Source organism: Manihot esculenta, chromosome 4 (assembly GCF_001659605.2).
Source record: "Manihot esculenta cultivar AM560-2 chromosome 4, M.esculenta_v8, whole genome shotgun sequence".
Lineage (NCBI taxonomy): Eukaryota > Viridiplantae > Streptophyta > Magnoliopsida > Malpighiales > Euphorbiaceae > Manihot > Manihot esculenta.
In genome coordinates this window covers 9,606,259-9,629,759 of record NC_035164.2, presented here as the reverse complement: position 1 = coordinate 9,629,759, position 23,501 = coordinate 9,606,259, and the positions used below count along the sequence as shown (strand labels likewise).

General features: G+C 45.2%; 1 protein-coding gene across 1 annotated transcript; it reads left to right on the top strand.

Moving 5' to 3' along the window:
* The first annotated feature begins 574 nt into the window (after positions 1-574).
* On the top strand, positions 575-23,223 carry LOC110612578. Its single transcript, XM_021753357.1, has 3 exons — positions 575-1,792; positions 1,961-2,672; positions 22,769-23,223. The coding sequence occupies exons 1-3, from the start codon at positions 575-577 to the stop codon at positions 23,221-23,223; spliced, it is 2,385 nt and encodes a 794-aa protein (XP_021609049.1).
* The last annotated feature ends 278 nt before the right edge of the window (positions 23,224-23,501 follow it).

Sequence of the window (23,501 nt, the reverse complement as noted above, 5' to 3'; positions counted from 1 at the left end):
TGATACTGGTTTGCATGAAATCACGTTGCATGGCTTTGAGTTTACGTGGAACAATGGGCGTGGTGGGGGTGCGATGGTGGAAGAGAAGATTGATCGGTTTTTTGCTTCTGAATCATGGAGACAGCAATTTAATTTATCTCAAGCAGAGACCATATCTTATTCCTCTTCTGATCACCTTCCCATCTTCTTGCAAATTCGAACCTATGTGCCTAGAGACCGTGTTCACTTGTTTCGATTTGAAAATCAATGGACGGAGGAAGCCGAGTGTCGCTCCATTATCGATTCTTGCTAGAAATCAGAAGCTCATCGACCTGTTCAAAGCCGTCTGGATGACTGTCGGAATAGACTTGCTAATTGGGGAGGAAATTTAAAGCGAATCTATGTACGAGATTTGCAGGTCTGTAAAACACAGATTCAGAATCTCCACAACCGGAGAGATACAGCAGGTCATGATCTTCTTCATGAGGCGCACCAGAAATTCTTTTTCCTCCTCCAGCAGAGAGAGACCTATTGGAAGTAGAGAGCTAAAGCACAATGGCTACGGGGTGGTGATCAGAACACTAGATTCTTTCATATGAAAGCCACTGCTCGTCAAAGGAAAAATCAGTTTGTCAAGCTGCAGGATAGTCAAGGTGTTTGGCATGAGGGAGACCCAGGTCTGTCAAACCTAATTTTGACTTATTTTGAGACTTTGTTTACTTCACAGGCACAAGATTCTTTGGAGTTGTCCAGTTTAATACCGATTGGTGTTACAGAGGAGGACAATCGCTCTTTGCTTGCCCCTTATACATCAGAGGCAGTTCAGGAGGCCATTTTCAGTATGCATGCAGATAAATCTCCTGGGTTAGATGGATTCAACCCTGGTTTTTATCAAAAATATTGGGGCATTGTGGGATCGGACATAGCTCGATTCTGTATTGACTGCTTAGCTTCTGGTTGCTTTCCGCAAGAACTAAATAACATAGCCATTGTTCTGATCCCCAAGAAGAAGACGCCAGCAAATATGGGCGACTTACGACCAATTGCTTTGTGTCAGGTTCTTTACAAAATTATGTCGAAGATGATCACTAATAGATTAAAGACTGTTTTGCCGAATCTAATCTCCCCTTCACAGAGTGCTTTTGTTGCGGGCCGAAGCATCTTTGATAATTCTATTGTAGCTTATGAGGTGTTACATTATATGAGAAGTCGTCGTCGGGGAAAAGATGGCTATGTGGCTTTGAAAATAGATATTAGTAAAGCGTACGACCGCTTGGAGTGGCCCTTTATTCGTTTTATGCTTCAATCTTTGGGGTTTGATTCTAAATTTATTGATTTGGTGATGTTCTGTGTTAGTACAGTGTCTTATCAAGTGCTCCATCATGGACAACTATTGGGTCCTATAACACTGCAGCGTGGAGTTCGACAGGGAGACCCATTGTCACCATACCTATTCATTCTATGTGCTGAGGGTATGTCTTGTATGATTAGAGCACAAGTGGCTGCCAATGCTCTTCACGGGTGCATCATTGCTACTGGTGCGCCTCAGATCACTCACCTCTTCTTTGCGGACGACAGCTTACTTTTTTTCAAAGCCGAGGTTAGTGAGGCTCAAATTGTTCAAGAGGTACTTAATAGCTATGCAAGGATGTCTGGGCAGGTTATAAACTTTAATAAATCTATTCTTTGCTATAGTGCTAATGTGTCTGCCTCTAGACGAGTGGCCATCTGTGAGTTCTTGCATATTGTTGAAGGAGATGGCATTGGGAATTACTTGGGATTGCCCATGAATGTTGGCAGAAATAAGGCGGAGGTCTTTTGATTTTTGAAGGATAGAGTTTGGAAGCGGCTTAATTCTTGGAGTCACAGGTTTTTATCTCAAGCAGGAAAGGAGATTTTGCTGAAAACAGTTTTACAAGCCCTCCCAAATTATATTATGAGTTTATTTTTATTACCTAAAGCTGTTTGTGATGATGTGCAGAAGCTTATGGCACGATTTTGGTGGGGTAAAGGGAAAAATCATGATAAAGGCATGCATTGGATGTCTTGGGAAAGATTAGCTAGGCCTAAAACTGGTGGAGGTCTTAGCTTTAAAAAGCTTAGGGAGTTCAACTTGGCAATACTGGGTCGTGTTGGTTGGAATTTGATTTTGCATCCTCACTCCTTGGTGGCCTCATTATTAAAAGCACGTTATTATCCTGTTGTTTCCTTCTTAAATACTCCAAAAGGTACAAATCCTAGTTTTGTCTGGACTAGTATTCGTGCATCGCAGGGTCTCCTTCGTCAAGGAATCTCATGGCGCATTGGTAGTGGTTCGGCGGTGCCCATTTGGCTTGAGTCTTGGTTGCCTGATAGAGAGAACCCTTTTATTACATCAGATTTTGACACTTCTGTTGGAGTCCATTATGTTAGTGATCTCATTCAAGATGGCACATGGAATAGGGAAGTACTTTCACAAGCTTTCAATGACAGAGATAGAAATCTTATTTTATCATTACCGTTGCCCAGTATTTCGCAGCCAGATTCTCTATATTGGAGGTTATCTATTAATGGTTTCTATTCTGTAAAAAGTGCTTACAAAGCACTAACTTGGGATGAGTCTCTTGTGGCAATGAATGATCAGCAACATTTATGGAAGAAGATCTGGTCCCTTCAGCTAATCCCCAAAGTTAAGAATTTCATTTGGCGTGCCTGTAGTAATGTAACGACCCCAAAATAGACCGTCACCAGCGCTAGGATTTAGGTCGGCTTAAGGCCGCCAGAACCCGTAGCAAGCCTGCTATACTCTCTGTGTACCTGTAAATCTCATACATGATCATACATTTTCTGTGAAAATAAAAACTCGTTTCTGAACCAAGGCTTAACCTGTGCATGCACTATCTCTGTACTCTGTACTCTGTACTCTGTACCCCTGACTAGAGCTTGCTCTAGATGGGTTAACTCATGTCTGTTAAGCCTAGTTTTTCACATACTCTGTAAAACATATACATATACGGATCATGTACATAACAAAAGATTTACAACACAAAAGAACTAAGTCAAGCACAACTGTAACTGTATACACAACTAGTACATCTCTTTAATATTACATGTCCACTCTAAACTATTACAAAACTCTTTGCTCTTCCTGTACTCTGCTGATCTCCCCTGAACACTGTACACTGACCCTGCAAGACTGGGGTTAAGGGAGTGGGATGAGCTCTATAGCCCAGTGAGTAGAACAGTAAAACATATCATTAAAACATGACCTTATGGAATGCATCATAACACAGACAATCCACATCAAGGCTAAACCTGTCACCAAATAGTCCCAGTATCTCATACTAGGGCGTAGTCAAAGGCACCTGGATTTCCTGTCTCATATATGTATATGTGTATATAACACCTGTACTTACCATTGCCAGGGCGTAGTCAAAGGCTCCTGGACTTTACTATACCTGCTAGGGCGTAGTCAAAGGCTCCTGGACTTCTATACCTGCCAGGGCGTAGTCAAAGGCTCCTGGACTTATCTCAGTGACTATTGGATCATTCAGCATTCACCCACATCAACAAATAATTATGCAATGCAACATATTCGTGGATTCTAATGCCATCAACCTACTGTATAACCATGATGCATGAATGAAATATGCTAAAAACATTCCATTTCTCAATTAAAAGAATTAAGTTTAGTTCCACTCACCTCTGGCTATCTGGACTGACTCTGCAGGCTCTGAAAACTCTGGAGCAGTACTTACTGTTTCTCTCTCTGGTTCCTCTGGTCTGTGTAGGCACAGATAAACTCAAATGAGGGACCAAACTTGTAACGCCCCGGAAATCCGGACCGCTACCGGCGCTAGGATTCAGGTCGGCTTAAGGCCGCCGGAACCCGTAGCAAGCCTACATACATCCTGTTTACCTGTTTAATCCCATACATGATCAACAAACATACATAAGAATTAAAAACTTTTCTTTTTCTTCATATACCAAACTCAACCTGTGCATGCACTGTATTCATCATATACATAAACATTAATCCCTCTGTGGGATTTCATCAAAGCCTCTACGGCAATATACATTCAGTGTTGAGTTGGTTCATATATTCATCATAAAATAAGATCATGTACATACCAAGGGATTAACAAATACTATGGTCAAGCACAACTCTATCCTCAATGAGCTTAGTTACATAAACATAACTGTTTCAAACTTTACATTACATTCTTATCATTTGTCATGTCCACATACTCTAGCTATTACATACATATGACTTTTCTCTTCTTTTCTTCTCTATCAATCCCGTACCTGCAAACCTGGGGTTAGGGGAGAGGGGTGAGCTAAAAGCCCAGTGAGCAGAAACTAAAAACATTATATTAAAATTCATGCTTTCATGAAATGCATCATATCACAGACAATTCACATCAAGGGTGAACCTGTCACCAATTAGTCCCAACATAGTCTCGTGCCAGGCCGTAGCATGGGGTCCTGGTCTTCCTGTCATAACATACATAAAGTCTCGTGCCAGGCCGTAGCATGGGGTCCTGGTCTTCCTGTCATATCATATATAAAGCCTCGTGCCAGGCCGTAGCATGGGGTCCTGGTCTTCCTGTCATAACATACATAAAGTCTCGTGCCAGGCCGTAGCATGGGGTCCTGGTCTTCCTGTCATATCATATATAAAGTCTCGTGGACTAATTGGATCATACAGCATTCACCCACAACCACAAAATAAAATGCAATGCGACATATTCGTGTACTAATGCAATCAGCCTATTACATGTCATCATGATGCATGAAACATGCTCAAAACATTTAATTGCTTGATTTAAAACATTAAGCTTGTTTCCACTCACCTCTGGTTAGCTCTGACCAGACACTGAAGCAGCTCACTCACTGCTGGGGTCCTCGGTTCCTCGGGTCCGAACCTACACAGGTGGACTCCAATGAGGGACCAAACATATATAAACATAACTCTAATATATCCCCCAAAAACCCCCCTAAAACATCATGAAAACATCATAGAAAATATGCATGAAATGGCTGAACAGGGCACCTTCGGCGGCACCTTCGGCGGCCGAAAGTCCTGGACAGAGACGAAACTCAGCTAGGTTCGGCGGCACCTTCGGCGGCCGAAAGTGCCAGACAGAGACGAAAGTCTCTTTTCGGGGGCACCTTCGGCAGCCGAAAGCTGCCTTCACAAGAGGGGTTCGGCGGCCGAAACTCCCTTCGGCTGCCGAACCTGGTTTCTGCCAAATGGCAGAAACTTGGTTCAAATGAACCTCCTGCCTCCCAAAACCATAGATCATGCATATTTCTCAACCAAAACACACATACAAGTTCCTAGGGGTCTCAAACATGCATATACCCCATCTACAACACTTCAATCACACACAAACAAGCTACATTGCTCAAAACATCATCAAAACCCACAAACTCAACATATGTCCTAACATGCATTTCTACCCATAGATCTTACTTAAAACTTGTTTAAAACATAAAAAGGGTTCAAGATCGACCCTTACCTCTTGAAGATCGAGAGTAGAGGCGATCTAACTTGGAGTTGGGAGAAATCTAGCTCCTTGGGCCTCCAAGCTCAAAACTTGTTCAAAACTCACAAATCTTCAAAACAAAGTTATAAACTTGTTAAAACCATGAAAGATCTAGAGGAAACACTCAAGATCGAGGGAGGAACGGTGGAGACTCACCTTGGCCGACAATGGGAGAGAAAAAGCTCGCCCGTGCGGACCAAGGGGACCCTTTTATAGTGGCTGGCCAGGCCACGTTCGGGGGCCGAATGTGCCTCCGCATCCATGCAATGTTCGGCGGCCGAACATGAGGTTCGGCGGCCGAACCTGCACTTCCCTCACTTAGACTTTCGGGGGCCTAACGTGCCTCCCAAAGTCCATGCATGTTCGGCGGCCGAAAGTGAGTTTCGGCGGCCGAACCTGGGTTTTTCCTTAAAGAATTTTCATGCAAAAACTTATTTAAAATCATACTTAAAACATTAAAATACATGAAAACATTTTATAAAAACATGTTTTTACCCTTCTAGAGGTTTCCGACACCCAAATTCCACCGGACGGTAGGAATTCCGATACCGGAGTCTAGCCGGGTATTACATTCTCCCCCCCTTAAGAACATTCGTCCCCGAATGTTCCTCAACTAATACATGCAACACATAGAACAACTAACACTCACCTCAAAACAGATGGGGGTACTGCTGGAGCATGGACTCCCGTGTCTCCCATGTGCATTCCTCTAAGTTGTGGTGGTTCCAAAGGACTTTCACCATCGGGATTTCCTTGTTCCTCAACTTTCTGATCTGAGTGTCAAGAATCCGCACTGGCTGTTCAACATAAGTGAGATCCTCTTGGATCTCCACATCAGGCTCGCTAAGAACCTTGCCCGGATCTGACACGAACTTCCTCAACATGGAAACATGGAAAACCGGATGGATTCTCTCCATAGAAGCAGGCAAGTCCAGCTTGTACGATACATTCCCAATCCTTTGCAGGACTTCAAAGGGTCCAATGTACCGCGGAGCTAGCTTACCCTTCTTACCAAATCGAACCACCCCTTTCATCGGAGACACCTTGAGCAATACTAGATCCCCCTCCTGAAACTCTACCTGTTTCCTGCGGATGTCTGCATAACTTTTCTGCCTGCTGGTGGCAGTCTTTATCCTTTCTCTGATCATGGGCACCACCCTGCTGGTGATCTCTACAAGCTCAGGCCCTGCTAAGGACCTCTCTCCTACCTCTTCCCAACAAACGGGTGACCTGCACTTCCTCCCATATAAAGCTTCATATGGAGCCATCCCTATGCTAGCATGATAGCTGTTATTGTAGGCAAACTCCACCAAAGGTAGATGTTGCTTCCAAGAACCGCCAAAATCTAGCACACACATTCTGAGCATATCTTCTATGGTCTGGATGGTCCTCTCTGACTGTCCATCAGTCTGGGGGTGGAAGGCAGTACTGAAATCTAACCTGGTACCCATAGCACTCTGCAGACTCCGCCAAAACCTGGAGGTGAACTGGGGCCCTCTATCTGACACTATAGATACCGGGACCCCATGTAGTCTGACGACTTCATCCACATAAACCTGCGCTAACTTATCCACAGAGTAGTTGCTCCTAACTGGAATGAAGTGAGTAGATTTGGTGAGTCTGTCCACAATCACCCATATGGAGTCTAGTCTGTTGGATGTTGCCGGTAACCCCACTACAAAATCCATAGCAATATTCTCCCATTTCCACTCTGGAATCGGTAGCGGGTTAAGCATTCCAGCCGGCTTCTGATGTTCCAGCTTCACCCTCTGACATATTTCGCAGGCTGACACGAATTGTGCCACTTCCCTCTTCATAGCTGGCCACCAATACACTCTCTTCAGATCTTGATACATCTTGGTGGCTCCAGGGTGAATGCTGTATCTTGCATTATGAGCCTCTCTCATAATGTCTCCTTTAAGTCCGATGTCATCTGGTACACATAGTCTATTCCCATAGCGGAGGATCCCCTTACTGTCGAATCTGAACTCACTGTTTTTGCCTGACTGAACAGTCCTGGCAATCTTCACTAACTCTGGGTCCTCATGCTGTTTCTGAGCCACCTGCTCCAGAAACATGGGTGTTACTTTCATCTGTGCAATCAAAGCGCCTGTACCAGACAACTCCATCTGTAGACCTTCCTCAATGAGCTTATAAAATTCCTTCACCACCGGTCTCCTCTCTGCCGTGATGTGGGATAGACTGCCAAGTGATTTCCGGCTTAAGGCATCAGCTACTACATTAGCCTTACCCGGATGGTACTGTATCTTACAATCATAGTCACTGAGCAGTTCTACCCATCTCCTCTGCCTCAAGTTCAAATCTCTCTGACTCAAGATGTGCTGCAGGCTCTTATGATCTGTGAAGATCTCACATTTTACCCCATAAAGGTAATGCCTCCACATCTTGAGGGCAAAGATAACCGCTGCCATCTCCAGATCGTGTGTGGGGTAATTCATCTCATGCCTCTTTAGCTGTCTAGAAGCATAAGCGATCACCCTACCATTCTGCATCAACACACAACCCAAGCCTACTCTGGATGCATCACAGAACACTGTGAAGTCCTCATTGCTAGTTGGCAGAGCTAACACTGGTGCTGAAGTCAACCTCTTCTTGAGCTCCTCAAAGCTTTCTTCACATCGATCGGTCCACTCGAACCTCTGATTCTTTCTGGTCAATCTGGTTAAAGGAGCTGCAATTTTGGAGAAGTCCTGTACGAACCTCCTGTAATAACCAGCCAAACCCAAGAAACTTCTGATCTCTGTCACTGTGGTGGGTCTGGGCCAGTTAGTCACAGCCTCTACTTTCTTGGGGTCTACCTCTATTCCATTCTCTGACACTATATGCCCCAAGAATGATATGCTCCTTAACCAGAACTCACACTTGGAGAACTTGGCATACAAGCCATGTTCCCTCAAGGTCTGCAAAACTATCCTCAGATGATGGGCATGCTCCTCTGCATTCCTGGAATACACTAGGATATCATCTATGAAGACAATAACGAAGTGATCCAGGTATGGTCTGAATATTCTGTTCATGAGGTCCATGAATGCTGCAGGGGCGTTGGTTAACCCAAACGGCATTACAAGGAACTCATAGTGCCCATATCTGGTCCTGAAGGCCGTCTTTGGCACGTCCTCCTCTCTGATTCTCAACTGATGGTACCCGGATCTCAGATCTATTTTGGAGAAACAACCCGCTCCTGCTAGCTGGTCGAATAGATCGTCGATCCTTGGCAATGGGTACTTATTCTTGATGGTGACTTTGTTCAACTGCCTGTAGTCGATACAAAGCCTGAGGGATCCATCCTTTTTCTTCACAAAAAGTACTGGAGCACCCCAAGGTGAGGTACTCGGTCGGATGAAACCCTTGTCTACCAGTTCCTGCAACTGTTCTTTTAACTCTTTCATCTCGGCTGGTGCCATCCTGTAGGGAGGGATAGAGATCGGTCTGGTACCAGGCGTTAACTCAATTTCGAACTCTATCTCCCTAGCAGGTGGTAACCCTGGCAGCTCGTCTGGGAAAACATCTAAGAACTCACTCACCACAGGCACTGAGGCGGGCTCTCGAACATGACTATCCAACTCCCTCACATGAGCTAGAAACCCCTGACATCCCCTCCTAAGCAACCTACGAGCCTGAAGAGCTGAAATCAGACCTCTAGGTGTACCCCTCTTGTCTCCTCTGAAGACGACCTCTGACCCATCCTGACATCTGAACTTAACTACTTTGTCCCTGCAGTCCAAGGTAGCACCATGGGTAGATAGCCAATCCATCCCTAGAATGACGTCAAAGTCTGTCAAATCTAGAACCACAAGGTCGGCGGACAAGCATCTTCCCTCTATAAAAACTGGACTACACTGGCAGACTGCCTCTGCCACTGACGGGTCACACTTGGGTCCACTGACCCATAGGGGACACTCTAACTCAGAGACCATCAATCCTAACCTCTGAACGGCTCTCGGTGCTATAAAAGAGTGAGATGCACCCGGGTCCATTAATGCATACACATCAGAACACCCAATGATGAGATTACCTGACACCACGGTGTTGGATGTGTTAGCCTCCTGCTGCGTCATGGTGAAGATCCTGGCTGGAGCTGACGGACCCTCACCTCTGAACCCTGCTGAAGAAGAGGCTGACCCTCTCCCTCTGCCTCTGCCACTGGCCTGTGTAGCAGCTGGAGCTACTGGCTGTGCCACACTTCCTGAAGCTGTCTGCTGTGTCTGTGCCATAGGAACTGCTTTAGGACATTGCCATGACATATGCCCCTCTTGCCCACATCTGTAGCAGGTCGTCGTCCCATACCGGCATAAACCCCTGTGTGGCCTACCACACTTCGCACAAGCTGCATTATCTGCCCCAGAACTAGAACCACTGCCAAACCCCAGACTAGACTTGACCTTGTTCCAGAACTTATTCTTCTTACCCTTGGGCTTACCCCATTTCTTACTGCCTGAAGCTGCTGCACTCAAGGTAGAGGGATCTAACCTTCCCCCACCCGGAGTTTTAGAACCAGAAGCTTGTGCCACTGTCTGTTTGACTGTCCCCTGAACGATGGCACTAGCCTCCATTCTCCTAGCCATGTCTACTATGGCGTGAAAACTCTCTCTATCTGCTGACTGTACCAAGGAGGAATACCTGGGATGGAGCTTCATGATATACCTCCTCGACTTCTTCTGGTCTGTGCTAAGGTCTTGCCCAGCAAAAGGCAGCAACTCCATAAACCTGTCAGTATACTCGTCTACACTCATGTCATCGGTTTGCCTCAACTGCTCGAATTCTATCATCTTCAATTCCCTTGAACTATCAGGGAAAGCCCATCCTGCAAATTCATTAGCGAACTCCTCCCATGATAGGCTATCCACCCTCGGCTTCACATAGTTTTTGAACCACTCACGGGCCTTTTTGCATTTCAAGGTGAAACCAGCCATCTGAATGGCTCTACTATCATCAGCTCCGATCTCCTCTGTGATCATCTTGACCTTCTCCAAATACACAAACGGGTCATCACCTGACTCAAACTGGGGAGCACCCAACTTCATGTAATCTGTCATTTTAGCCTTGCTTCCCCCAGATGAGCTAGGCTGAGGTATCTGAGTATCTGGGCATGTAGGTGCTGGTGGTGGTGGAGGTACAGCATCCCCTGAGGTAGGGTTTGCTGGATTTGGATAGTATGGTGGAGGTGGGTACACTGGGTACTGTGGATATGGTGGGTAGTATGGTGGGTATGGCATCTGTGTGGAGTAAGGGTTAAAACTAGGGTAATCCGATGTACCTCCCATCGAATACCCGGGATTTTGGGTGTAGGGCGGATAGTGAGGTGGCTGAACAAATCCCGAGGCCTGAGTGCCTCCTTGGGATTCTCCCATACCCTCTTCTGACATACTGACGCCCAAACTGCCATCCCTCCTTTGATCAACATCCATCTGATCCCCCATATCCTCTGACATACCTCCCTGCACTGTTCCTCTGACTGATCTGCTTCTTCCCAGATCTAAAGACCTTCTAGGGTCTCTCACTGCTCGGTCTCTGTTGGACCTACTTGACATTGCCCTAGGCAATGTTGAAGGACGGGCATCAATGCCCTCGTCCTGAGGTGGTATTCCAGTCAATCGTGCAGATCGACGGGTTCCTCTCATCCTGTTTTCTGAGAAACAGTAAACATCACATAAACATCAGCATTAAATGGTTCATGTCGGCAAACATGAACCTATCAGCTACATTACACACATAGCATATCATCATGGCATATCATACAATCATAGCAAGACAGGACTCTACATCCTATCCTAGTGGACATGATTTTTGCCTATTGTGCTTGACCTTCTATAACTTCTATGAGCCCGACACTCTAGGTCCGACCATATGAACCTAGGGCTCTGATACCACTCTGTAACGCCCCGGAAATCCGGACCGCTACCGGCGCTAGGATTCAGGTCGGCTTAAGGCCGCCGGAACCCGTAGCAAGCCTACATACATCCTGTTTACCTGTTTAATCCCATACATGATCAACAAACATACATAAGAATTAAAAACTTTTCTTTTTCTTCATATACCAAACTCAACCTGTGCATGCACTGTATTCATCATATACATAAACATTAATCCCTCTGTGGGATTTCATCAAAGCCTCTACGGCAATATACATTCAGTGTTGAGTTGGTTCATATATTCATCATAAAATAAGATCATGTACATACCAAGGGATTAACAAATACTATGGTCAAGCACAACTCTATCCTCAATGAGCTTAGTTACATAAACATAACTGTTTCAAACTTTACATTACATTCTTATCATTTGTCATGTCCACATACTCTAGCTATTACATACATATGACTTTTCTCTTCTTTTCTTCTCTATCAATCCCGTACCTGCAAACCTGGGGTTAGGGGAGAGGGGTGAGCTAAAAGCCCAGTGAGCAGAAACTAAAAACATTATATTAAAATTCATGCTTTCATGAAATGCATCATATCACAGACAATTCACATCAAGGGTGAACCTGTCACCAATTAGTCCCAACATAGTCTCGTGCCAGGCCGTAGCATGGGGTCCTGGTCTTCCTGTCATAACATACATAAAGTCTCGTGCCAGGCCGTAGCATGGGGTCCTGGTCTTCCTGTCATATCATATATAAAGCCTCGTGCCAGGCCGTAGCATGGGGTCCTGGTCTTCCTGTCATAACATACATAAAGTCTCGTGCCAGGCCGTAGCATGGGGTCCTGGTCTTCCTGTCATATCATATATAAAGTCTCGTGGACTAATTGGATCATACAGCATTCACCCACAACCACAAAATAAAATGCAATGCGACATATTCGTGTACTAATGCAATCAGCCTATTACATGTCATCATGATGCATGAAACATGCTCAAAACATTTAATTGCTTGATTTAAAACATTAAGCTTGTTTCCACTCACCTCTGGTTAGCTCTGACCAGACACTGAAGCAGCTCACTCACTGCTGGGGTCCTCGGTTCCTCGGGTCCGAACCTACACAGGTGGACTCCAATGAGGGACCAAACATATATAAACATAACTCTAATATATCCCCCAAAAACCCCCCTAAAACATCATGAAAACATCATAGAAAATATGCATGAAATGGCTGAACAGGGCACCTTCGGCGGCACCTTCGGCGGCCGAAAGTCCTGGACAGAGACGAAACTCAGCTAGGTTCGGCGGCACCTTCGGCGGCCGAAAGTGCCAGACAGAGACGAAAGTCTCTTTTCGGGGGCACCTTCGGCAGCCGAAAGCTGCCTTCACAAGAGGGGTTCGGCGGCCGAAACTCCCTTCGGCTGCCGAACCTGGTTTCTGCCAAATGGCAGAAACTTGGTTCAAATGAACCTCCTGCCTCCCAAAACCATAGATCATGCATATTTCTCAACCAAAACACACATACAAGTTCCTAGGGGTCTCAAACATGCATATACCCCATCTACAACACTTCAATCACACACAAACAAGCTACATTGCTCAAAACATCATCAAAACCCACAAACTCAACATATGTCCTAACATGCATTTCTACCCATAGATCTTACTTAAAACTTGTTTAAAACATAAAAAGGGTTCAAGATCGACCCTTACCTCTTGAAGATCGAGAGTAGAGGCGATCTAACTTGGAGTTGGGAGAAATCTAGCTCCTTGGGCCTCCAAGCTCAAAACTTGTTCAAAACTCACAAATCTTCAAAACAAAGTTATAAACTTGTTAAAACCATGAAAGATCTAGAGGAAACACTCAAGATCGAGGGAGGAACGGTGGAGACTCACCTTGGCCGACAATGGGAGAGAAAAAGCTCGCCCGTGCGGACCAAGGGGACCCTTTTATAGTGGCTGGCCAGGCCACGTTCGGGGGCCGAATGTGCCTCCGCATCCATGCAATGTTCGGCGGCCGAACATGAGGTTCGGCGGCCGAACCTGCACTTCCCTCACTTAGACTTTCGGGGGCCTAACGTGCCTCCCAAAGTCCATGCATGTTCGGCGGCCGAAAGTGAGTTTCGGCGGCCGAACCTGGGTTTTTCCTTAAAGAATTTTCATGCAAAAACTTATTTAAAATCATACTTAAAACATTAAAATACATGAAAACATTTTATAAAAACATGTTTTTACCCTTCTAGAGGTTTCCGACACCCAAATTCCACCGGACGGTAGGAATTCCGATACCGGAGTCTAGCCGGGTATTACAAAACTAGCTCAAGAACAACTCTATTAACCTCCCCAAGAATCCCCTTAAACTCACTCAAACATCCATACAAAGCATGCAAAGAAAAGCTGGACAGAACACTTTCGGCGGCAGGTTTGGCGGCCGAAAGTCCTCTCCAGAGCCGAAACTCATGCACCTTCGGCGGCCGAATCTCAACTTTCGGCAGCCGAACCCTTTTGGGGGCAAGTTTCGGGGGCTGAAAGGCACTCCAGAGACGAAAGTCTCTAACCTTCGATGGCACCTTCGACGGCCGAAACTCCCCTCCAGAGCCGAAAGTCCAAAAGCTCGGGGGCAAGCTTAGGCAGCCGAAGCCACCTCCTCATGGGTTCGGCGGCCGAATGTACCTTCGGCTGCCGAACCTGAGTTCATCAGCAAGGCAGAAACTTGCTCTGCCTTTCGCCAAATGCACAAAACTCTCCCAATCTCAAACACCTCAATTCCTCAACTTGCATACACCCAAGTATATGCTCAAAGGGGTCAAAAACTACCTAAAAACCCCAACAAACAGCAAAGCATAACACATATACAAGCTTTTCTCACAAAATCATCAAACACTCTCTTTTAACCCTATTCATGCAACTCTCCCCCAAAACCTCAAAAATCGTCCATAAAACATGAAAACAAGCTCAGGATCTTCACTTACCTCTTGAAACCAAGAAGATGAACGATCCTAACGTGGAGTTTTGGAGCAACTCTCCTTCAAACTCTCCAAACTTCAAAATTCAAGTTTTTAGCTCAAAACCTTCAAAATAACATAAAATCCAATCAAATCTTTGCAAGAGTTAATGAACACATGAAGAAAACGTCAAGAAGACAGAGTCTCACCTCAGAATGTGAAAGAAAGCGGCAAAGCTTATCCTTTCAACCGACTGAGGGCCTTTTATAGGTGGCTGGCCAGACCACCTTCGGCGGCCTATCGTGAAACCGAAAGCCATGCATGTTCGGCGGCCGAATGTCACCTTCGGCGGCCGAACCTGGCTTTTCTGCCTTGGTTCTTTTCATTCAAAAACTTGGTTCTTGTTAACTTAAAACATTAAAACACCCTACATTACGTTAGAAAAACATAACTCGTACCCGTCTAGCGAATTCTGACATCCTGGATTCCACCGGACGACAGGAATTCCGATGCCAGACTCTAGCCGGGTATTACATTCTCCCCCCCTTAAGAACATTCGTCCCTGAATGTTCTAAAACAAACATAAAAACATATCAAAAGGAGGAAAACTAACCTCAAAACAGATATGGATACTGCTGGAGCATAGACTCCCGCGTCTCCCAGGTGCACTCTTCTAGATTATGATGGTTCCACAGGACTTTCACCATCGAAATCTCTTTGTTCCTTAGCAGTCTGATCTGTGTGTCAAGAATCCGCACTGGCTGCTCTATATAGGTGAGATCTCCAAGGACCTCCACATCAGGCGCACTTAGAACCTGATTTGGATCTGACACAACTGCCGTAGCATAGAAACATGAAATACCGGGTGAATTCTCTCCATAGAAGTAGGTAAATCCAGCTTATACGACACATTGCCGATCCTCTGCAAAATCTCAAAGGGTCCAATGTACCGTGGAGCTAACTTACCCTTCTTCCCAAAACGAACCTCCTTTCATTGGAGACACTTTCAGCAATACCCAATCACCCTCCTGGAACTCTAACAGTTTCCTGCGTACGTCTGCATAGCTTTTCTGTCTACTCTGAGTTGTTCTGATCCTCTCTCTGATCATGGGCACTGTTCTACTGGTACTCTCTACCAACTCTGGCCCTGCAAGAGCCTTCTCTCCTACCTCTTCCCAGCAAACAGGTGATCTGCACTTCCTCCCATATAATGCTTCATAAAGAGCCATCCCTATGCTAGCATGATGGCTGTTATTGTAGGCAAACTCCACCAGAGGTAGATGCTGCCTCCAAGAACCGCCAAAGTCTAACACACACATTCGGAGCATATCCTCAATGGTCTGGATGGTCCTCTCTGACGACATCAGTCTGCGGATGGACAGCAGTGCTAAAATCCAACCTCGTGCCCATCGCACTCTGCAGACTTCGCCAAAACCTGGAGGTGAACTGAGGTCCTCTGTCTGAAACTATAGACACTGGGACGCCATGTAATCTCACTATCTCATCCAGATATACCTGTGCTAACTTATCCACAGAATAGTTACTCCTCACTGAAATAAAATGAGCAGATTTCGTGAGTCTGTCCACAATCACCCATATGGAGTCTATCCTGTTGGATGCTGCCGGTAAGCCCACTACAAAATCCATAGCTATGTTCTCCCATTTTCATTCTGGAATCGGCAGTGGGTTAAGCATTCCAGCCGGCTTCTGATGTTCTAATTTCACTCTTTGACAAACCTCACAGGCTATCACGAACTGCGCCACTTCTTTCTTCATGGCTGGCCACCAATATACCTTCTTCAGATCCTGATACATCTTGGTGGCTCCTGGGTGAACACTATACCTCGCATTATGAGCTTTCCTCATAATGTCTTCCTTCAAACTGCTAACATCTGGTACACAAAGTCGACTCCCATAGCGAATGATCCCTTTGCTATCAAATCGGAACTCTGTACTGTTGCCTGACTGAACAGTCCTGGCAATTTTCATCAACTCAGGGTCTTTATGATGTTTCTGCGCTATCTGCTCCAGAAACACAGGTGTCACTCTTATCTGTGCTATCAACGCACCTGTACCAGACAATTCTAGCTGTAACCCCTCCTCGATGAGCTTGTAAAACTCCATCACTACTGGTCTCCGCTCTGCTGCTATAGGGGATAAACTGCCTAGTGACTTCCGGCTTAGGGCGTCTGCTACCACATTCGCCTTACCCGGATGATACTGGATCTTACAATCATAATCACTGAGCAATTCTACCCATCTTCTCTGCCTCAAATTCAGCTCTCTCTGACTCAAGATGTACTGTAAACTCTTGTGATCAGTGAAGATCTCGCATTTAACCCTATAGAGGTAATGCCTCCACATCTTGAGTGCAAAGATAACTGCTGTCATCTCTAGGTCATGGGTGGGGTAAGTCAACTCGTGCTTCTTCAACTGTCTAGAAGCATAAGCAATCACCCTATCACTCTGCATCAAAACACAACCCAATCCCACTCGAGATGCATCACAGAACACTGTGAAATCCTCATTACTAACAGGCAGAGCTAACACTGGGGCTGATGTCAATCTCCTCTTGAGCTCCTCAAAGCTCTCTTCGCACTGGTCTGACCAGACAAACTTCTGGTTCTTCTGAGTCAGTTTGGTCATAGGAGCCGCTATCTTCGAGAAGTCCTGAACGAACCTCCTGTAGTAACCTGCCAGTCCCAGAAAGCTTTTAATCTCAGTCACTGTCGTGGGTCTGGGCCAGTTAGCTACAGCCTCTATCTTCTTGGGGTCTACCTCAATCCCTTCTGCTAATACCACGTGTCCCAAGAAGGAAATGCTCCTCAACCAAAACTCACACTTAGAGAACTTGGCATACAAACCATGCTCTCTTAGTGTCTGCAGAACTATCCTCAGATGCTGGGCATGCTCCTCTGCATCTCTGGAATACACTAAGATGTCATCGATAAAAACAATAACAAAGTGATCCAGATACTCGCTGAAAACTCTATTCATGAGATCCATGAATGCTGCAGGGGCGTTAGTCAACCCGAACGGCATCACTAAGAACTCATAATGCCCATATCTGGTCCTGAAAGCTGTCTTTGGCACATTTGCCTCTTTGACTCTCAACTGATAATACCCGAATCTCAGATCTGTTTTCGAGAAACAACCTGCTCCAGCTAGCTGGTCGAATAGATCATCAATCCTAGGTAGGGGATATCTATTCTTGGTAGTGACCTTGTTCAACTGTCTGTAGTCGATACAAAGTCTAAGGGATCCATCCTTCTTTTTGACAAACAGTACTGGAGCACCCCAAGGTGAGGTACTAGGGCGGATGAAACCCTTATCTACCAAATCCTGCAACTGCTCTTTCAACTCTTTTAATTCTGCTGGCGCCATCCTGTAGGGAGGAATAGAGATAGGTCTGGTACCAGGCAGCAATTCAATTTCAAACTCTATCTCCCTATCAGGTGGTAGTCCTGGTAAGTCGTCTGGGAACACATCTAGAAACTCTCGAACTACTGGTACTGCGGCTGGTTCCCTAACCTGGCTGTCTAGCTCTCTCACATGAGCTAGAAACCCCTAACAACCCCTCCTAAGCAAACGACGAGCCTGAAGGGCTGAAATCAAACCTCTGGGTGTACCCCTCCTGTCTCCTCTGAAGACACACTCTGACCCATCCTGGTCTCTGAGACTAACTACCTTCTCTCTACAGTCCAAGGTCGCACCATATGCAGATAACCAATCTATCCCTAGAATGACATCAAAATCTGTCAAGTCTAGAACCACAAGGTCAACTGGAAGGCATCTACCCTTTATGAACACTGGACTGAAACGACAGACTGACGCTGCCACTGATGGGTCACACTTGGGTCCACTAACCCAGAGAGGATACTCTAACTCAGAAATGATCAAACCCAATCTCTCTATAGCTCTCAAAGCAATAAAGGAATGAGAAGCACTGGGGTCCATCAAAGCATACACATCTGAACACCCAATGATGAGATTACCTGACACCACTGTGTTCGACGTGTTAGCCTCCTCCTGAGTCACAGTGAAAATCCGTGCTGGGGCTACCGGATTTCCACCTCGGGAACCTGCTGTTGAAGTAGAGGCTGACCCTCTCCCTCTACCTCTGCCACTACTCTGCGGTACGGCTGGAGCTGCTGGCTGTACTACACTGCCTGAACTCATCTGCTGGGATGGTGCAAAAGTCACATGAGGACAATATCGAGCAAAATGCCCTTTCTGTCCACACTGAAAGCAGGCTGAAGATCCCAACTGACAAGCTCCCTTGTGTGGTCTCCCACATCTTCTACATACTGGACTGCTTACGCCAGAGCTTGAGCCACTACCCATTCCCAGACCAGATTTGACTTTATTCCAGAACTTACTCTTTGTTCCTTTTGCTCTATCCCATCTCTTGCTGCCTGACGTTCCTGAACTGGGGGCCTTAGACCCCGAAGCCTGTGCTTTTGACTGTTTCTGAATATTGGCACTTGCTTCCATTTTTCTGGCTGCATCCACAATAGAGTGGAAACTCTCCTTTTCTGCTGGAAGAATCAAGAAAGAATACCTGGGATGCAATCTCATAGTATATCTCCTTGCCTTCTTCTGATCAGTATCATAGGCTTGACCCACATACTGAAGCAAATCCAGGAACTTATCTGTAAACTCGTCAACACTCATCTCGTCTGTCTGTCTCAACTGCTCAAATTCTATTACTTTCATATCCCTGGGGCTATCAGGAAAAGCCCACCCTGCAAACTCATTGGCGAACTCTCCCCATGACATACTGTCCATCCTGGGCTCCATATAGTTCTTAAACCATTCTCTGGCTTTCTTACACTTATTACACCCCGCCATTTCTATGGCTCTGCTATCATCTGCTCCCAACTCATTAGTGATCATCTTCACAGTTTTAAGGTACTCAAATGGATCATCTCCTGGATTGAATTTAGGAGCATCCAATTTCAAGTACTCTGTCATTTGCACCTTACCTCCAGATGAGCTAGGTTGATGTCTTTGGGCAACAGGAGCTATTGGTTCTGATTGTGGTGGTGGAGGTACTGCTTCATTTAGCTCTAGGTGTGCTGCACTTGGATGGGTAGGGGAAGATGGATACATAGGATAGGGTGGATAATAATGAGGATAAGGCATATATGGCATGTAAGTAGGATATGGGACAAAACTAGAGTACTCCGACATACCTCCCATCGGATACCCTGAGTCCTGAGAAAAGGCTGGATAACCAAACCCTGAGGTCTGAACGCCTCCCTGCGACTCTCCCATACCTTCGTCAGATCTGTCTACACTCATGCTTTCATCTATGGACTGGTCAATCTCCCTGGCCTCCCTCATTTCCTCTGATCTTCCTCCTCTCACAGTACCTCTTCTGCTCTCGTCCACAGACCTTCTAGGGTCTATTGACATACCTTCCCTGCTAGATCTTTGTGACCTTGCCCTTGGCAATGCAGGAGGACGAGCATCTATTCTCTCACGATCTAGTGGGACTCCAGTCAATCGAGCTGATCGACGAGTTCCTCTCATCTTACCTCTGGAAAACAACACATATCGCAACATATAAGTAACTCATATAACAATGAAGCACATGCATAAATCATAGCATTAAATAGACAGGACGCAACATCCTATCCTAGTGGACATGATTTCCTATTGTGCTTGACCACCTCCAACAGCTATGAGCCCGACACTCTCTCTATAGGTCCGATCATATTGAACCTAGGGCTCTGATACCAATATGTAACGACCCCAAAATGGACCGTCACCGGCGCTAGGATTCAGGTCGGCTTAAGGCCGCCAGAACCCGTAACAAGCCTGCTATACTCTCTGTCTACCTGTAAATCTCATACATGATCATACATTTTCTGTGAAAATAAAAACTCGTTTCTGAACCAAGGCTTAACCTGTGCATGCACTATCTCTGTACTCTGTACTCTATACTCTGTACCCCTGACTAGAGCTTGCTCTAGATGGGTTAACTCATATCTGTTAAGCCTGGTTTTTCACATACTCTGTAAAACATATACATATACGGATCATGTACATAACAAAAGATTTACAACACAAAAGAACTAAGTCAAGCACAACTGTAACTGTATACACAACTAGTACATCTCTTTAATATTACATGTCCACTCTAAGCTATTACAAAACTCTTTGCTCTTACTGTACTCTGCTGATCTCCCCTGAACACTGTACACTGACCCTGCAAGACTGGGGTTAAGGGAGTGGGATGAGCTCTATAGCCCAGTGAGTAGAACAGTAAAACATATCATTAAAACATGACCTTATGGAATGCATCATAACACAGACAATCCACATCAAGGGTAAACCTGTCACCAAATAGTCCCAGTATCTCATACTAGGGCGTAGTCAAAGGCACCTGGATTTCCTGTCTCATATATGTATATGTGTATATAACACCTGTACTTACCATTGCCAGGGCGTAGTCAAAGGCTCCTGGACTTTACTATACCTGCCAGGGCGTAGTCAAAGGCTCCTGGACTTCTATACCTGCCAGGGCGTAGTCAAAGGCTCCTGGACTTATCTCAGTGACTATTGGATCATTCAGCATTCACCCACATCAACAAATAACTATGCAATGCAACATATTCGTGGATTCTAATGCCATCAACCTACTGTATAACCATGATGCATGAATGAAATATGCTAAAAACATTCCATTTCTTCATTAAAAGAATTAAGTTTAGTTCCACTCACCTCTGGCTATCTGGACTGACTCTGTAGGCTCTGAAAACTCTGGAGCAGTACTCACTGCTTCTCTCTCTGGTTCCTCTGGTCTGTGTAGGCACAGATAAACTCAAATGAGGGACCAAACTAGCTCAAGAACAACTCTATTAACCTCCCCAAGAATCCCCTTAAACTCACTCAAACATCCATGCAAAGCATGCAAAGGAAAGCTGGACAGAACACTTTCGGCGGCAGGTTCGGCGGCCGAAAGTCCTCTCCAGAGCCGAAACTCATGCACCTTCGGCGGCCGAATCTCAACTTTCGGCAGCCGAACCCTTTCGGGGGCAAGTTTCGGGGGCTGAAAGGCACTCTAGAGACGAAAGTCTCTAACCTTCGGCGGCACCTTTGGCGGCCGAAACTCCCCTCCAGAGCCAAAAGTCCAAAAGCTCGAGGGCAAGCTTGGGCAGCCGAAGCCACCTCCTCATGGGTTCGGCGGCCGAATGTACCTTCGGCTGCCAAACCTGAGTTCATCAGCAAGGCAGAAACTTGCTCTGCCTTTCGCCAAATGCACAAAACTCTCCCAATCTCAAACACCTCAATTCCTCAACTTGCATACACCCAAGTATATGCTCAAAGGGGTCAAAAACTACCTAAAAACCCCAACAAACAGCAAAGCATAACACATATACAAGCTTTTCTCACAAATCATCAAACACTCTCTTTTAACCCTATTCATGCAACTCTCCCCCAAAACCTCAAAAACCGTCCATAAAACATGAAAACAAGCTCAGGATCTTCACTTACCTCTTGAAACCAAGAAGATGAACGATCCTAACGTGGAGTTTTGGAGCAACTCTCCTTCAAACTCTCCAAACTTCAAAATTCAAGTTTTTAGCTCAAAACCTTCAAAATAACATAAAATCCAATCAAATCTTTGCAAGAGTTAATGAACACATGAAGAAAACGTCAAGAAGACAGAGTCTCACCTCAGAATGTGAAAGAAAGCGGCAAAGCTTATTCTTTCAACTGACTGAGGGCCTTTTATAGGTGGCTGACCAGACCACCTTCGGCGGCCTATCGTGAAACCAAAAGCCATGCATGTTCGGCGGCCGAATGTCACCTTCAGCGGCCGAACCTGGCTTTTCTGCCTTGGTTCTTTTCTTTCAAAAACTCAGTTCTTGTTAACTTAAAACATTAAAACATCCTACATTACGTTAGAAAAACATAACTCGTACCCGTCTAGCGAATTCCGACATCCTGGATTCCACCGGATGACAGGAATTCGGATGCCGGACTCTAGCCGGGTATTACAAGTAATATCTTGCCGGTCCGGTCAGTTTTGGTATCAAGGCATGTACCTATTCAGGATGTCTGCCCCTTTTGTTTGGTTGAATCAGAAACAGTGTTTCATGCATTTATTTCTTGCCCGTTCGCTAAGCAGGTATGGAGGGCTTCATATCTCAATTGGTTTTCTCCTCCCTCTGCTACGTTTACTGAATGGTTATGAAAGGTTTTAAACCTGTTTAATGGTAGTGATGTTGCGTTGGCCTTAGTACTATGCTGGTGTTTGTGGGAAGCACGCAATAATTGTGTATGGCAACAACAAACTTCTGCTGCACTTCAAATTTGGAGTAATGCCCAGCTATTGCTCCAGCAATGGACTGCAGCTTTTAAGGCCCCTGCAATGGTGATTCAGTCTCAATCTTGACAAAGAGTGTGGTCTGCTCCGCCTGTAGGGTGGGTAAAGGCTAATGTTGATGCCTCAACAAAGCGTGCAGGACAGATAGGTATTGGGGGAGTTGTTAGAGGTGATAATGGTGAGTTCTTGGCATGCAAAATGGTTGTGATACCTCAATCTTTACGCCCTCGAGATGCTGAGCTGGTAGCTATAAGGGAGGTCCTTAGCTGGTTGAAGTCTACCCCTTGGAGAAATATTGTGATTGAAACAGATTGTGCTGTTGCAGTAAATGCTTTAACCTCAAATTTGACTCTGGATATATCAAGTACTGATTTTATAATTCAAGATTGTAAGTCTCTAGCTAACGAGACTGATTTTATTGTGAGATTTGTTCATGTAAATCGTAGTGGTAATGAGCTTGCTCACGAGATTGCTAGGTTTGCTTCTAGTACTTCACATGAGGGTGTTTGGTTTGATGTACCTCCTCAATTTGTAAGCCGCTTCTTTACATGAATAGCGATCTCCTCTTATTTCAAAAAAAAAAAAGTGAATGATTTTCTCTATAAGAAAAAGATGTATTTTCATGTACATACTTACTCTTCAAGAACTAACATTTTCTAACACAACCATTATAATAAAGTCTATTAGCTAAAAAAATACTTTTAATTTTGGATCAAAAAGCTCTAACTTTTGAATTTATTGTAATTGTAGCAACTTTTTAAATTAATTTTAGTTAGATTTAAATTAACTTACACGATATATTATATGTTATTGTTTTTATCACATAAGCA